Source organism: Kogia breviceps, chromosome 2, assembly GCF_026419965.1.
Source record: "Kogia breviceps isolate mKogBre1 chromosome 2, mKogBre1 haplotype 1, whole genome shotgun sequence".
In the NCBI taxonomy this organism is placed as follows: Eukaryota; Metazoa; Chordata; class Mammalia; order Artiodactyla; family Physeteridae; genus Kogia; species Kogia breviceps.
The window spans coordinates 48,115,100-48,132,749 of record NC_081311.1 but is presented as its reverse complement, the minus strand read 5'-3'; the positions used below and the strand labels follow the sequence as shown (position 1 = coordinate 48,132,749).

Here is a 17,650-nt window from a genome sequence, read left to right as displayed (position 1 = left end):
CCAGACTCAAAGCCTTATAGAGAGATGAGACAGGTAAGTTGAATTGAGAAAGCAGGTGCCAGGGGCAGGAGGGGGCCTGGGATGGAGGCAATAGGGAGAGGTGGGGATTCTGGCCAACTGGAGGACACTCAAGCTCTGTCCAAAAGGAGCAGCTGTTATTGAGATCCTATTAATTGTTTATATGGAGAAAGCAGGCCCAAATTCACCCTTATAGAAATCTACATTATCAATGGGTAAAACTTTTGCTTTTAAAAATGTTTCATGAGCCAAACAAAATATGCCTTGTGGGCCAGAATCAGCCCATGGGCAATCAGCCCTGGTTTGCAGCTTGGCTTGCAGCCGAGAACTAGACTCAATTTCTTGTCACTGTTTGCCTCTCTCTACCATCACTTTCAGCTCCTTTCCTGCTTTTGAGTTGCTGCTCTTTCACAGGTTTAATTTATCAAGCATCTTGAAGAGCACGGCACCAGTTTCTGCGCGCACAGACGCAAGACCCTCCTTCAGAAGCTTATAGTCCAGGGTTGGGTAGCACTGATGTTGTTTCGCTTGGGAGCATGGCTTTGTATCTAACATGCACACAAATCGCTCAGGACTTATTGCTATAACCCAGATTCTGTTTCAGTAGTTCTGGGTGGTGCCTGAGAATCTGCATTTCCAACAAGCTCCCAGGTGATGCTGATGCAGCTGGTCCATGGACCCCACCTGTGTACAAAGGACCTAGACTAAAGAACAGCCTTGTGTCTAAGTTCCTAAGCTAAAGGCGCCTTGTCAGAGGAGTCTCTGTACCTGGGCTTGGCTTCCCAGAGGTGACCTGGGTCATTCAACCCCCCACCCACTAATCCCCTGCCACATTCCTCCCCACATCCTAATTTATCTAGAGATTTAGTCTAGCTGAGATCACTCGTAAAGAATTTTATCTACATCTTTGTTCTGAGCTGGCACTGAGCATACCTCCTCCTGCACATCACCCTTTCCCATCCGGTATGCATATCTCTAGCTGAGGAATTTCTATCTGCGCCCCTCTGTGTCTCCGAGCTGTGGTGCCCAGCACACGCCTCGGCTCCTGTTGGCAGCCTAAGATGGGACCCTGGACGGGGACTCACCTGGATGGACCCCGGTCTCCATCTTGTACTAGTCATGTGACTTTGGACCCCTCTGTGCCTCAGTTTCTAAGTCTCTACAACAGGAGTGTAAGGTGCAATCACCTGGGAAGACTGAACCAATACACTGTAGGGTGCCCTTCCCACTTCTCTTTCTAAAAAGAAACTCAACAGATGACTTTAAGAATCTCATGTTGCTTGTGTCCTGCGGAAAATGTTAATATAGGGAATTTATTCCTATTGCTGTCCCAGGAACATGACCAGTTGCTCTTGAAGGAATTTAGCAGGTTTCCCCTGTGAGTGGTCTTTCATTCCGTCAGTCAGCAAACATGTTCCTGTACCTGATCTGGGTCGGGGTGTGTGAGGGGCAGCCATACAGAAGGTGGGCAGACACGTGCACAGTCGTCATAGCTACAGGAGTGCCACACACAGGTGTCTTGCAAAGTCAGGAAATGTCAAGCTGTTAAACAGAGCATTTGCCAATTTTCAAATAATATTCTCAATGTTTTTTCATATGAAACACCCCTAAGAAACAAGGAGCCCAGTGGTCAATCAATCAATAGACCACAGAATGGCCAGAAAGTCACAAAACTCTGAGAAAGTACTGTATTTGTTACACTTTTTAATAGAAATAACTTGACCCATTGCCTTAAGTTTAGAGGCATTTTATCTGAAAAGGTATTTGGAGGTTGAAGAAAAACATATTGAGTACATTATTTGAAAAGGTTACTAACTACTCTTTAAAGATACACTGATCCTTTGTTTCTAGGTTTTGCAGACACCTTATTGTAATACTTGCTAAACTGTATAGAATACTTAACACAGACCAGTATTGTCCTAAGAGATAGGTGTATCATATCACAAAAACACTACGGGGTATGTTCTTAAAAAAAAAAGTTCTCTTTTGAAATAATTCTAGATTCACAGGAATTTGCTAAGAATTGTACAGAGAGGTCCCATGCACTCTTCACCCAGCCTCCCCCAATATTGGCATCTTCTATAACTACAGCACAGCATCAAAACCAGGAAACTGACCTTGTACGATCAATCCACAAAGCTGATTCAGATTCTGCCAGTTATACATGGACTGGGGTATGTGTGAGTGTGTGTGTGTGAGTGTGTGTGTGTGTGTGTGTGTGTGTGTGTGTGTGTGTAATGAGTCAGGGGAGGGGTCTATGCAGTTTTATCACATGTGTAGCTACATGAAACTATCACCACCATTAAGTTACTTAACTATATCATCATAGTAAGGCTCTCTCTGCTCCCCCTTTATAGTCACATCCAACCCCTTTACCCCCATCCCTAACCCAACATATAGATATACCCAAGGTATAGGTACACTTTAATTATTCTCGTTTTATATATGAGGAAACTGAGGCACAGTGAAGTTAGCAATTGACCAAGGTCACGTAGCTAGTAAGTTCTGGGTCTGGTTTTTGAACACTTATCATTAAAAAGACTCATCGTAGGGAGGGGTTTGTGGGCAGCATGTGGGAGTGGAGTCTGGAAGGGCTTCCTAGATCACTGATCTTTGTCTTGAATAGAGAAAGCATCACTTCCAGTGGGGGAGGGCTGGAACATCAGACCCCGTGGGAGTGGAACTGAGGGCTTGACAAGCCCTGCTCCCTGCAAAACTGAATCCAGGTTGTCACAGCTGCTAGCCTGGGCTTCCGGGACCTCACACTGACCCAGTCATCTTCCTTCACAAACTTCTTCTCCCTGTCTGTCCTTTTTTAGTTGCTCAGCAGCCTGGCAGTCATTTTGGACTCCACCTCCAGCATCCTGTCCCTCACCGGGTCTGGCCTTTCTGCCTCCCAGCCATCCCCCACCCTCCCAGCCACTGCTTGGTTCCACCCAGTGCCTGCTGCTCTATTAAAGTAGCACCCCCCGCAACTGGTTTTGGGTCTCCCTTGTTACCGCCCACCCCAGTCCGGTCTTCTCATTGTTGCTAAATACGATCATAAATTTCCCATTTAAGAACCTTCAGTGGCTCCTCATTGCCTATAAGACTGTCCAAATGCCAGGGCTCTTTGGGATCTAACCCACGGCGAATGGCTCAGAGTTAGCCAAGCTCTCTCATGCCCCAGGATATTGGCACAACTGTGCGTGTCTCCTCCCGTGCTCCTCATCTGGGCCAGACACTGAGCACGCTGAAGGTGCAGGTGTGAATCAGACATGGACCCTGCCCCCGAGGAGACCTAAGTCTGATAAGAGCAAGGTCACGGCCCCCAAAAGAGAAGAAGGTCAAAAACCAAGAGGCACTTTCAATCGTGCATGAAAGGTGCAGAGAAGCAGGTGTGGCTCTGAATGAGGAGCCCTGAGGTGGGAGAAGGTGGGTCACCTGGCTGGGATGAGGATGACAGTGACGAGCCTGGAGTCTGGATCCACGCGCCTCCCCAAGCCAGGGCAGGACACTTCCTGGAGTCCCCGCAGGCCATGCAGGTGGCCCTCGCTGTGCTGATCAGAAGGCCGTGGGTCAGGGTGTCAGGCAGAGTGTCACACTTGCCAAGGTGAGGCTGAGCCAGCGCACTGGGGTAAGGACCGTGTTATGCACTCAGGAAGCCAGGCTGCCCTGGTGGTGGGCAGCCCCGGGTGGGCCGCTAAAGGCCATTTCTGATTGGCCTCATTTAAGAGAGGTGGCTTCAGTCTAATCACCTAACGGACCACAGCCTTGATTTGCAAGGATGCAGGCACTGCCTCCCAGGGCAACATTCCCTGATGCCCTCTGGCGTGGCAGCAGTTCCATTTAAAGGCCCCTCTGCCTTAGCGGATTAGGATGTGGGAGAAGTGGAGACCTCAGCAAATGCAGGAGCATCGCTATTAACAGGCCCAAAGGGAGAGGACGGGGCAGCAGTGGCTTCGGGCCCAGAGCAAGGGATGGACGGGAAGAACACAGGGCTGGGCTATGATGGGTGGAGCACGCTCAGCCCCTGGAGAAGCCACATCCCTTCTGGGTGCCAAGTTTATGAATGGGATAAAGACACTGATAAGATGTGGACTGAATTCATTTATGACTGGAGGCTCTGAGGGCTAGTGAATTTGCAAGAAGAGATCAACAGGGGTGTTAGGCTGAGTTCACAGGCTGAAGTCTAGCGCAAGAGAACAGAAAGTCAGGTCCTGCGTTTACGTCCAGTAGCCCACAGTCAGGGCTTGAAGGGCCTGCGACCAGGGCAGGTGCACAGGGCCCCTGCTCAGAAGGACCCTGCGTTAGGAATTCACTGCTCTCTGGTGGCTGTCTTGAGGTTGTCAACCATTTTGCCTTTAAATTTGTGTTTTGTAAGTGAACTCTGATGGGCCAGGGGAGTGTGTGCAAGAGCTTGGAACCTCAATTCTCCCGTGGTCCTGCCCCTGGCAGCCTCCTGCTTCCAGGGATGCTGAGCCACCCGCTGTCTCCTGGTGCCCCAGGCCAACAGCCCCCCTCCCCCCTCCCCACAGTGGCTGCTGCCACCCCCTTCCCCTAGTCTGGCAGAGGGCTGGGGTCAGGGCCACCAACCCAGCACAGTCTCAGGGTGGAGCATGGTGGTGACAGTCCCAGCCCTGGTTGACAGCACCAGTGCACAGGGTAGGGCATCGGGCTGCGGGAAAGGGAGATGCCTGGTTGGACTTCCTTGCCCAGGATGGCGCACGGCGCCACGGTCCAGTGGCTGCCGAGAGGGAGACCTGCAGCCGGTGGGAGTTTGCACTGCACCTCGGGGGACCCTGGGTGCCCGTGAGTGGTCTCCTCTCATCCCACGAGTATCTCCTCCACCCAAGGGAGTGAGCCATTTAAACAGCAAATAGAAAACCCCGTGCCTGGTCTGTCCCTAGGCCCCGAGAAAGAATAGATACACCTGCTCCCGTGTCACAGTGCTTCGTGAGGCCGTCAAGCCCCTTGGTGCCCTCTTCCCAACACAGTGGAGCAGCTCAGCCTCGTTTGCATAAGGCCCTGGTAGCACAGTGCCGGGATCATCACCTCCTTTATTCCAGACTCATGTCTCCATGAACACAGCCTCTGGGATCCTTGCTCCTGTAGCTGCCCCTCCACTGTTCTCAGGACCAAGTACCTAATTTGTGGGGCCCAGTGCAAAATAAAAATGCAGCGCTCCATCTTCAAAAGGCAGGGGAAAAGCACCATTAAAGACATCGGATATAAAATTTCCCCTTTCTTCCATGAGCTCCCTTTCAATCTGTCAAAGTGTGGTCCCAGGCCAGCAGCGCAGCATCACCTGGGAGCGCATTAGAAATGCAGGTCCTCTGGCCCCATCCCAGATCCTGGAATCAGTAACTTTGGGGATGAGCCCAGCATTCTAGGTTTTGCTAAGTGCTCCGGGGGATTCTGATACACAGGAAAACTTGAGAACAACTGCTGGAGAGCTGGGATATGTTTTTTTTGAAAGTCATAAACTAAAGACATTTGAAATCTTATTTGAAGTTTGCTTGTATATGGTAGATTAAAGAGGAGTTGAAAGAAAGGGAGAGAGGGAGGGAGAGAGAGGAAGAGGAGAGAAGGAGGGAGGGAGAGAGAGAAGAGAGGAAAGAGGGAGGGAGGGAGGAAGGGGAGAGAGAGAACGGGCTGGTGGAGAGCGGAGGAGTGTTCTCTGCACGTCCCCGTATCTTAGTTCAACTTGATGTTCACAGCCTTCTTGCCAAGTAGGTAGTTTTATTTCTATTATCAGATGATGAAAATGAGACTCAGAGAATGTAAGTTATTGGCCCAAGTTCTTGACATTAGTAAGTGGTGGAACTAAAATGTGAATCTTGGTGTCTGACTTCAAAACCTAGGTTTTTTCCCCCAGTTGCTCCTCCTCCTTCCTCCCTCCCCTTCATTTTAGGAGCACCTGTTGAGCCCCTATTCTATGTCAGGCATTGCACCCAGTCGCCTCCTCATCCACGCTTGTGCTGTGCAGTACGGCTCCACCACACACGTGTGGCTGCTGAGAACTTGAAATGCAGCTGGTGTAACTGAGCAAGGGGATTGTCAATTTCATTACAAGCGCGGCTTGCTTTATATTTCTATTGAACAAGGCTGCTCTAGAACATGATTTTGGCCAAAGGAATGAACTGCAACCCCCTCTTCAAGGGTATCTATTTCCAGAGACATCAGTGGGAGTTTCCCGTACCTGGTCCTGTGTTTCGTTAAGAAAAGTGAGGTTAAGACAGTAGGGCCAGACCACAAAGCAGGGAAGTTCCAGAAACCACTCTTGTATTTGCTGATTCCCCCACCCTCAGGGGTGGGGAGCGTTTGTGAACTGCTCATCTAATTTCATTTCTAGTCATTACCCATCGTCTGGCGCTCTGCAGGCAAACTCAGCAGGGCCACCCGGGGTCAGGCTGATATGCTGGCTGGCTGGTACCAGGTGCCGAGATAGGCTGAGATCGGCATCCTGCTCAGGAGGCGGCTGATGAGATGAGCGATGCTCTGGGGATGTCGGGAGCACCATATCAGTCTACTTCTACAGAGTAATCTGTGTGTGCTGGCTTCGCTCCAAGGTCAGGCCTCACAGATAGCAGGCAGCAGTTCTCCTATCTGCTTCAAGCTGCAGGCGGATAAGGGCAGGCAGCTGTAAGCTCAATGCCCGAGAGAGGCTTCAAAGATCCAGTGTAGCCGTAAGAAACTGCTGGAACCCGTTCTCGCAGGGGAAGCTTGCTTATGGAAGGCCATTCGTCTGGTGCCATTCTACTAGGGCAGGTGGACACCTCGGAGGCCCTCTTATCCTGCAGTTGGAGAAACCAAGGAAATCTGATCTGGTTTCCCCAACAAGTTAGAGACTGAGCTGGGTCTGGGACCCACTTAGACTCCAAAAGCATACGCTGATCAGGGTCCCCTTGCTAAGAACTTGGCGCATGAGCTTGGAACTGCACAGGAAGAATCAGAGCTCCGCTTTAAGTGGCCTGGCTTCTGAGTTGCCTCCCCGACGGTGAGCGCTTTGTCAGGGCAGGGTGGTCTCCTCTGTGGACATTGGCTGGGGCGAGGGTCCGGGCAGAGCATGGACGGTGGTAACGAGGAGTGGCAGCTTACCTCCTCATTTCCAGCCGGGTCCTTGCAATCCCCCCATCATTACGTTAGTGGTTTCTCTAACACACAGGTCTGGTTTTAACCATCCCTCCTGCCTGCTGAAGAAGTGCAGTGGCTAAAGTCCAAGCCTCTTTGTCCAGCACCCAAGGCCCTTCGTGACCTGGCCCCTGCCCACCTTTCCTCCTTGGTCCTCTACACCACGAGTCTCCCCCACAGAAGACTTCTCCAGGCCTCTGTGCCTTTGTGTACTCTATCCCCCCATCATTTGGGGATGACCTTCTCTTGTTTGCTCAGCTGGGTCATTTTCACTTCCCTGTCCAGGTTTAGCTTGGGTGAAATCTTCCCTAACCACCCAGGCGAGCCACCCTCACCCTCTGCTCTGGGCTCTCAGCCCTGGGGACACCCCTATTGAGGCACTCATCACACAGTATTAGGACTGATAACTTAACAGGTGATAGATAGCTAAGCGGAACTGTGTTGTTTTTATTAATAATAATGATAAACAGACAGACTGCAGAGAGGAGGGAAGAATAGAAAAATATTGGCATCTACACTGAGCCAGGCACTAGGCTCCCGCTGCAATCTCACCAAACCCAAGGCACTTGGCTTTATTATCCCCAAATTAGAAGTGATGAGACAGAGGCACGGGGACACTGAGTGACTTGTCCAAAACCTAGCAGGCCCTGGGTGGCAGGGTCGGGCTTCTGTCCAGTCCTCTCTGGCTTTGGAGAGGACAGTCTGGAACACTGGTCAGAGCTAGCTACTGTGCGGTCACATGTGTCCTGCTGGAAGAGGGCAGAAAACAGGTGCAAACAGGGACATGGCACATGTGCTCGGCCTCCCCACTCTCTCCCCTGGAAACTTCCCTTGTTTTTTTTCTTTGCGGTACGCGGGCCTCTCACTGCCGTGGCCTCTCCCGTTGTGGAACACAGGCTCCAGACGTGCAGGCTCAGCGGCCATGGTTCACAGGCCCAGCCGTTCCACGGCATGTGGGATCCTCCCGGACCGGGGCACGAACCCGTGTCTCCTGCATTGGCAGGCGGACTCTCAACCACTGTGCCACCAGGGAAGCCCGGAACCTTCCTTTCTGCGTGCAGATGTCTGCCCCTAGGGAACAGAGGCATCGCTGGCAAGCCTGGGTACACTCCACTGTCCCCCAACTTCCATGGAGTGCCATTGCTCTCTTTGCTCGTACCAATGCCTAGGTGGAGCTGAAAACCCAAGGCCTCAAAGCCATCCCTGCCCAGGCCTATTGCCTGCAAGATGCCCACCTAGTGTCTGGGGAGTGGGGATCCCAAGCAACGTGGTAGAAGGAGGCAGCGGGGGGCTCTGTGGGAGAGCAGGGCACCTGCCAGACCTCTGAACTGGGCAGTTTCCTCACCAGAGGCTCCAGCACTTTATCTTGAGAAACGTGGTCTGTGGGGCCCAAAGCAGACAGGCGCTCTGCGATGGGAACTGGGTCCAGATGTCAGAGCCACCGTGATACCCTCCGTGTCCACCTCCTGCTCCAGAAGGCAGCACTTTTCCGCTCTGAGATTCTGGGCGGCCATTCGTGTTTCACCCAGGTTATCCTCAGCCCCGCGTGCTGGGGCCCTCGCACTCCAGGAGGAAATGCTGTTGGGAAAGGCACTCGGACCTGGGACCCCGGTGTGGATTTGCAGAAAGAGCCACGGTCAGTGTGGACACTTGGTCCCTAAAGAAACAGCCATGGACTGTGTCTGATGCAGGGCACCTCCTCTCCCTTCCCTGGAAACACCTGAGTTCCTCTGGGGGGTCCTTGTGCCTACTGTGTGAGCCTTTGTGGGTGGGTCTGTCCAGGCACTGGAGTGGACAGGCCTTTCCTCACCACCCCAGTGTCACCAGTGGCGGGCACATGGCTTAAACACAGCCACCTCAGACCCTGAGCCATCGACGCAGCTGGGACTGAAGAGCCTGTGGGATTTGGCCTTCCCCGCCCAGAGCACCTTCCACTCTCTGTTCCTGGCTCGGAGGTTCCTAAGCAGCCCCGCCGACTGCCCCTTCCATACTCATCTCTCCAGCTTCCCATGGGCTGATTCTGTGTGGCCCCATAGCCTCTGGCCATTTCCCCCTTTGCCTGCATTTGCCAGAGCTGGCTTCTGCCACCTGCAACTGGGGACTCTGGAAAGACATGCCCAGCAATAGAGAAGCTGTGATAGACCAGCAGTCACTCGCCAGCATGACTTAGGGCTCCCGTCTGAATGCCTGTAGTCAGTGGACTTGCCTCCCTGCGGTAGCAGCAAGGTAATACTAGAATAAGGATGTTAGCGAAACGACTTATATGGATCACCTAACTTGACCCACCAAACATAAGCACAAGTTGTGGGTTTAGCAACTTTTTGTCCAGAGCGCCAAAGCAGGCCTCTCCACCCCTTACCCCATCCTTGTAGATTCGGAGGAAGGCCTAAGCTTGCCTGTGCCCAGATGCCTGCAGTGCCAAGCAGTGATGGTCTGGGAGGCCAAGAAGATCAAGTCTGCAAGGGGCAGACAGCTTTCAAAGGGCTGGGAGGGGCGGGGTTTGCCAGGCAACTGCCAGGCTAGAGAAGAGGCCGAAGTGGGAAGGAGACCGAGCATCCTCAAATTCCTGCCGCTTCTGGGGCCTGGCTCCTTCTGGCCTGACCCAGGAACCAGCCTCAGACTATTGGTGGATGCGGGGCTCTGGGGCTAGAACTGGCTCAAGCCGCAGCCCCACGATTTAGTGGCGGTCGGAGCCCATCAAGAATCAGAGGTGTGGCCTGGCTGACTGAGATGGCTGGGGGCTGGCTGGAGGACACGCGAGGCCTGTCATGAAATTGACACATCTCTCCACTAGATGGCACTCACAGTATAATTTTCCTCATATTTTAAATTCTATCTTGATGAAAAATTGTGATTTTTTTTTTTTTTTTTACACTGTCGACGAGCACACATAGAACTATGACTTAAAAGTCATGTAACTGATCTCATGCATTATCATTCTTGGGTTTCTACCACATGTCCAAGAGTTGTCAAGTTTCCCTCCCTCTGAGGTATTGGGTGTGGCAGACATGCACTGCAGCTCTCCGGGGCCAGAAAGATGCATCCAATGGACGCGACTGAGACTTTCCTTTCAGCGCTTCCTAAAGGCTGCCTGGGGCTCCGCACTGCCTACCACCTGACCTGCTTTCCCAGAGTGGTCTCATAGCTACCCTCCGCCCCCGGCTTTCAGGAGCGGCTGCACATTCAAAGGCAAGAGGCGGTGCTTGGAACCTGCAAACATTTGGTGCTTCAACCACTGCTGTGCTTGGGAAAAAGGAGTGTGAGGAGCCTATCCTTCTATAACTGTGTCCTGAGACCTCTCGGGCCCACGCAGGAAAAACGCCAGACCTGTACCAGGTACCTGCGTTGAAGGGCAGCGTAAGTGTGTGACTTTGGAAGTCCGACTGCCCAGGTAGAAGCCCTGACCCTACTGCCATCCAGCTGTGTGTTCTTCGGCAAGTCACCAATCCTTTCTAACCCCCGGTGCCCTTTTTTGTAAAATAGGCATGGAAGCACCCCTTACCTTAGAGGGATGTTTTGAGTACTGTGGTAGCAGAATTATGGCCCCACAAAGATGTCCACGTCCTAAGCCCTGGAACCTGTGAATATGTTACCTTATGTGGCAAATGGGTCTTCCCCACAGTCAAATAAATTCTTGTAAATAGCTCTGACCAGATAAAGAGCACGCGCACTGGTGATCATTTCCATCCGGTCCTTGCGGGCACGTGTCCAGTGCCTTTCTGACTTCATGGTGGTGCGTGCTGACCTCCACCTTTTGCCTCTGGCCTCACCTCACTCCTCCCCAACTCCCAGGCCCAGGCCCCTCCCCAAGCCTTCCTTCCATGAATCCAGCTCCCCCTCCCCTACATGGCAGGGCCCTGCCTACCTCACTCCCCTCCTTCATTTCTTCTCTACCTTCTTGGCAGAAACCTTTACTCCTGTTAACGTAATCAACCAAGCCTCTATTTTCCACTCCATACCCTGGGATCCCTCTGTTGCCACCTTCTAATGTGTCCTTTCAGCAACAAGATTCTTGCAGTAGATGAAATACCCAAATGAAACCATGGTACTTGAATTCTGCATATACGGTAGGCAGTTGGGAGGGTCTCCCTGCACTTCACCTGCAGCCTGTACCTCCTGGAGTTCCCAGTATGGACAGAGAAAAGGTGAACACACCCTGCCCCAGGCTTGGATTCACTCACTCCTGCTCCCAGTGGGCCACAGCTTGCTGGCCTGAGCCTGGGCTGATGCGTCCCATGGTGTACAGCCCATAGCCAGGTCACTTCGTCAGAGGGGTTGGGTGGCTCTGCCTCTCTGAGACTGTAAACTTACTGGCTCACAGACCCCACTGAGGCCCTAGCACACTCGGTCCACAGCCACCACGTCCCAGAAGGAAGTCTAAATTCGGATGGCACATAATAGGGTGTGATGGCTAGCTGCCTGTAGCCTCTGCTCTCGGTGCTCTGCCCAGACCCCTGGGCATTCACTGTTCCCATCCACACTGGCAGCCTCTTTCCTCAAGCACCTGCGACTCTGCCTGGAGGCCTTCCCTGAAGGCAGGGAGCTTGGCCAAGCTCAGGGCGGGCCAGAAATGCCAGAGTCAGCCTCCCAGGGCGCAGCTCTCAGTTAATGGCCGGTGGGAGTTGGTGGGTAAACCCCCAGCCCCCTCACTCCTTGGGTGAGACACCTCTGAGTCGGTTCATTGGAAGTGAGCCCTGGGCACCCACAGTGGCACCAGCTTACCCTGCTGGCTCTCCTCCCTTCCTGCTCCCTTCCTCGTGCTTTTTGGGGATCACCTCAGGATGAAATGCTCAGATCCTTGCCTGAGGCTCTGCATCAAGGGGAGGCCAAGCTTAGTAAAATACTACCTCACCAGCCAGCCCTTCTTAGTTCAATAAGAATCACATTTTAAAACTGGGAATTTTAAAAACCTGCTTTGTAACTGCTAACATGATGGCGGTTCTTTGAGTTAAATTATTCCCCTTCCTCCCACCACATTGCAATGCTTTGTTCTGGGATTCATGATAGAGCTTATTTTAATGCTCTGAACCTGTGCTAGTGGTTTTCCCTGGACTTATTCGCATGTGACCCACATACTGTGTTTGGACCTTCACTCTAAGGTGTCCCCATGGATTGGTTACCTCCCTTGTTTTATTTTGAATTAAAAAATCCACACTTTCCTCTCACCAAAAGCTAATTAGCTAGATAATTGATTGGATTTTCTAAATTCCCCCCAAATGTGCAATATCCTCTAGATTTGGCCCAAATTTCCGAATTGTGCATGGAGACGGCGCTGGAGTTCCCACAGAGAGGAGTGTTGTGAAGGCGGCCCTTCCCGGGCCAGAGGTGCAGTGACACCGCCATTGGGGCCACCAGGGCCAGCCCCAGCACAGAGCTGAAGGGTGCTCAGGCCTACCTGGGCTGATCTCAAAGAGGTGCTTTCCCGGGTCCTCAGGGCCAGGAAGAAGTTCAGTCACCTGGGTCCCTTGTAGAGAAATAAAGCCCTAAATAGAGAGACAGACACAAACACGAGAGCATGAGATGGCTGGGAAAGGGCTTCTGTGGTCAGGGCTCTGGGCAGCAGAGGGTGGAGTCGCGGGTCAGAGCCCCAGCCCTCCAGGACCTGGATGTGCAGGCTGGGGCCAGGAGGAGCACAGGCCTCCTCTCCACGGCAGGGACCGAGCACAGATGAGGCCTTGCATGGGGTCCCCGCTCGAGTGGGCCGACACTACCTTCCGACACCCTTGGAGGAGCTCTGCCCACAGAGGACTGACCAGTGTTGTAACTCTCCTGGTTACGGCACGGTCAGCCCAAGTCAGGAGCAGGGAGGAAGGCTCCATTATCAGGGCGGGGAGGGGGGGAATGTGCCCATTTGCAGGCTTTCTGGGGCAGGAGAGTCAGGGAGAGGAAGGTTTCTTGTACATAACTGTCCAGGCGGTGACATGAGGAAAAGGATGCACAGATCTGTGTGAGCCCGGTTTTGCCCCCTCCTGGCTGGGTGAGATTTCATTTCTTTACCTGTTACGTGGGAGTCAGCTACCACGAAGAAGGTACCATACCTACAGTCTAACTGCCTGGGTTCAAATCCTGGCTCAGCTACTTACTGGCTGTGTGACCTCAGGCAAAGTATTTAACCTCTCTGGGCAACTTCCCAATTTTCTTATCTGTGAAATAGGAATAATAATAATAGTCCTTTTCGGGGCTGTTGTGAGCATTAAGTGCATTAGTACTTGGGAAGCCCTCAGAGCAGTACCTGGCATAGTGAAAGCTGTTTATTTGCTAAATAAACCCCAGCTATTACTGTGTGTCAGGGCTCCACACTGGGTGGGGGAACAGCATCCCTGCATCTGCACTTGCCCAGGTGACCGGCGCGGTCACCTGCTGCATCCACATGGTCGCCTCCAGTCCGCACCCCCATGTGTACTCATGGAGCCCTCTTCTTTCCACTCCCATCTTTTCCAGGCAATTCCTGGCTTTCAAGGTGACTGGAGGCTCCAAGTGGCTGCTGGAGTCTTGTGCTGCACGGACACATGGAGATGCCTTTTCTCATTTAAGCACCTTAAAGGCAGAACGGTGTCTTTACCTAGGGATGCTTGCTTTAGAGAAATTATAGCAATAAACCAGAGAATCAGATGGTAATCGTTGTAACTGAACTAATGGTTTCTTTGTAGGGAGAACCTAGGGCTAGTGGGAATAAATCAGGGCTGCAACCCCAGGATGGGGAAACGTGTTCATTACAGGATGTGGATGAGAGCCATCACCGGCTAACGGGAAGGGTCTCTGGTGTTTCTGTTTCAGTAACTGTCTCTGAGTACTTCCGAGCACTTTGGGTTTTTTTTCCCCTCTATGCCTCAATATCTGTCATCCATAAGATGGGAGTAACAATATTGACATTGACATTACTTTCTACTCCAGCTAAATGGAAAAGCAGTAATAACCCTTGTTTACAGAGCTTGTACTATATTCCTGGCTCTTTGTCTAAACTATTGGATTTAATCTTTCTAGAGGCCCCACAGGGGCGAGTACTACTGTTCCTATCGTCTTGGACAAAAGCAGATGGAGGTCGGAGAGGTGAAGCAACCAGCCTCCTTGTCCCACTGCTGGCAAGGGCAAGCTGGGATGTGCACTCCGGGGGTGTCTGATGATGGAGCACTTTCCCTCCTATATTTGTGACAGCAGCTGCTGGCTGACTTTGTGTGCAAGAAGCTGCCCTGGAGAGCCAGGCTGTGCCTTTGGGACCCATTGCTCATCACTCACTCAGAAGAATCCCAGTGTGGCCCCCATTACTGCAAGGGACCCTCAGAACTGGCTTTTGGTCACCCAGATCCCTCCTGCTTCCCACGAGTTAAGAGCACGGCTTTGATCCCAGCATTTTGCTCAGGCACTTGGGGGTGGAGGGCTGGGAGGGGGGAAGAAAAGGGGAGGGGAGAGGAAGGGGCAGGAGAGCAGAGGGGGTCTGTTTTCCCGTTTCCGGTATGTCATTTGTTAAGGCTGTGATGAAAGACGCGTAGGAGTCAGTATGAAGCATCCAGCTGAAACCCTCGGGCTAGGTCTCAACCTTGAGAGGGCATGAGAGTCACCCCAGGGCTTTGTTAAAACACAGAGTACCAAGTTTGGTGGTCTTGCAGTAAATATTTAACAACAGGTTCTCCAAAAAATATAAGGCAAGCTGATTTGTAGTGTTTGCCAACTTCTGTGATATAAATACCCTCCATGGTTGATTTCATGTCATCATTGAATGTGGCACTGGGAAGAAATGCACCGCAGTGTTCCTGCCACATGGATACCATAGGGGTCAACAGGCTCTAGAGCATAGATAGTAGTAAATGAAATCAAACAACTAGGGGGTGATACATTTTGAGGACTGATTATCTTTATTTTTTAAAAATGTATTTTATTAAAGTATAGTTGATTTACAATATTGTGTTAGTTTCAGGTGTTCAGTAAAGTGATTCAGTTGTATATATATGTGTGTGTTTCTATTCTTTTTCATATTATTTTCTATTATGGTTTATGACAAGATATTGAATATAGTTCCCTGTGCTATACAGTAGGACCTTGTTGTTTATCCATTAATTACCTTTGTTTTTAATATAATTTATTTAATTGTAGGTCTGTATGATTTAATTTCTAATAATGGAAATGTTTAGCAACTGGCTGGTAAGCATAGCACTAATAGAACTACCGCTGGGGTTTCTGGCTCTATAGGTCTGGAGAAAGAAGGAGAATCTAGGGATTTCTCTGCTGGTCCAGTGGTTAGGACTCAGCACTTTCGTTGCCGTGGCCCGGGTTCAATCCCTGGTTGGGGAACTAAGATCCCACAAGCCGTGCAATGTGGCTGAAAAAAAAAAAAAGAAAAGGGAAACAAAAAAGGAGAATCTGCATTTCTAACCAGCTTTCTGATGCTGCTGGCCCCCTGGGATACACTTTGACAACCACTCTCTAGGGGTACTTAGAGTAAGTAGCCAAAAGAAGGTGCCTTTTCCATAAACTTACTCAGTACATCAGTTTCCTCAAGTGTAAAATAAGGATAATAACAGTATCTACCTCATGAGGCTGTTGTGAGGGTTAAAATGATCTGATATTTTCCTGCTGGCCTTGGAGAGCCAGGTTTTGGTTGAGCTGCTGTGCCTTGGACACATGCAGTTCTGAAGGACAAGGAGTACCTCCAGCCACTCAGATAGTGCCCTGGACTAGAGGGGTCCAGGATTTCCCTGAGGAGCCCAAAGTGAGTGTTAGCACTTTGGAGGGGGTGGCTGGTCTCCTTCCTGCTGGGCCTGAGGAGGGACCAGACACACCATTTGCACCTACAACTGCACAGATGGGCAGCTGGGTGCAGAAAGAGATCGTGCAAACTCCAGTCACATGACAGCTTCCCACAAAGGTTAGTCCCCTCTCCCCCTCCCCCTGTGTCTGAGCTTATGTGCATTTGCTCTGTTTTGCTATCTACTCAGCCTGCATATCCAAGTTTGTTCTGAGAGGCTGCCAATGACTTCATTCATCTCTAGCTTCACACCAGTGCAAGTCCACTGGTGTAAGGGAGTAACGGTCAAAGGATGTGCTATTCTGTCTGTGTGTAACCAAGCTCCACTCCAGGCCTGCTGCTTGCTCACAATAGCTCCTTCTCAAACCCTTGTGAATGTACCAGCTTGAGAGGATCCGTGGGTAGCCAGTGGAGGCCCCAGACAGAAGCTCCAGAAACTCCTTCTCTCAGAGAGCAACTCTGGGAAAAGGATAAGGCACATGCAACAGAGGGGACTTTTGGAGAGAGTATATTTCTTATATTAGTGTCAGCTTAGATGGTTTATTCAAAATCCATCATTTCTACAGCATAATAAACACAAACTCCAGGAACACTGCAGGTGGAGGGGAAGCAGCCCACTGATTAGCCTTGCTCCCTCTCATTTGTCTAAACCCAGCAATGGGGCACCTAGGATGTGGTACAACCTTCAGGGACTAGTGAAGATGCTCAGAATTCAGAAAGCTTCCTATGTCAGATTCTGAATGTCTTAGTTATCTATTGCAACATAACAAATTACCCTAAAACTTGGTAGCTAAAAACAACAATAAACCTTTATTCTCTTACAGGGTTTCTGTAGACCAGGAAATTTGGAGTGGCTTAGCTAGGTGTTTTTAGCTTGGGGTCTTTTATGAAATGATAGTCAAGATGTTGGGTGGAATTACAGACATCTGAAAATCTGACTGAGGCCAGAGGATATGGTGACTCCCTCAATGGCGGATGTAAAAAAAAGTCTCAAATCTACATTCTAGAGATGAAAAGTACCATGTGCAAATAAAAAATACGATGAATGGGATTAACAGCAGATTCAGTGTTGCAGATGAAATGACTAGAGAACTTGAAAATATAGCCATAGAAACTACTCAAAATGAAACAAAGAGAAAAGTGAAATTAAAAGAATGAACAGAGCATCAGTGAGATGTGGGATAACTTCAAGCAGTGTAATTTACATGTAATTCAAGTCTCCGGAAAAGGAGGGGGGAACTGAAAAATATTTGTGAAGAAATTATAGCTGCAACTTTTCCAAATTTTGAACAGTATAAACCCACAGATCCAAGAAGTGCAATGATCCCCAAGCATACGAAACATAAAGAAAAGTAAATATATGAAGGCATAATCAAATGGCTCAAACCCAGTCATGAAAAGAAACTCTTAAAAGCAGCCAGAGGTAAATGATACAATATGTACAGAGGAGCAAAAGTGAGGATGACAGCAAATTTCTTATCAGAAATAATGTAAGTTAAGAAATCAGTGGAACAACATCTTTAAAGGTATTGAAAGGAAAATCTGTCAAACTCGTATTCTGAATCCAGTAAAAGTATCCCTCAAAAATAAAGGCTAAGTAAAGACATTTTAAGATACACAAAACAAATAGGAAATAATGCATCATTAGCAGACTCATACTACAAGAATTGTTAAAGACAATTAGGCATTAAGAAAATGATATTAGACAGAAAAAAGGAAAGGAATGAAGATTAATGGAGCAATAGAAAGTAGACGATTATAGTAAAAAAAAGTTCA

General features: G+C 50.3%; 1 protein-coding gene across 3 annotated transcripts in view; it reads right to left on the bottom strand.

The window, feature by feature from the left end:
* ARHGAP22 (Rho GTPase activating protein 22) overlaps positions 1 to 17,650 on the bottom strand; it is a 178,863-nt gene that overhangs the window by 114,141 nt on the left and 47,072 nt on the right. For all 3 annotated transcript variants that reach the window (XM_067025201.1, XM_059051974.2, XM_067025203.1), the window contains exon 3: positions 12,527 to 12,614. In XM_067025201.1, coding sequence (XP_066881302.1) covers positions 12,527 to 12,614 — 88 coding nt within the window. The remainder of the gene's footprint in view (positions 1 to 12,526; positions 12,615 to 17,650) is intronic.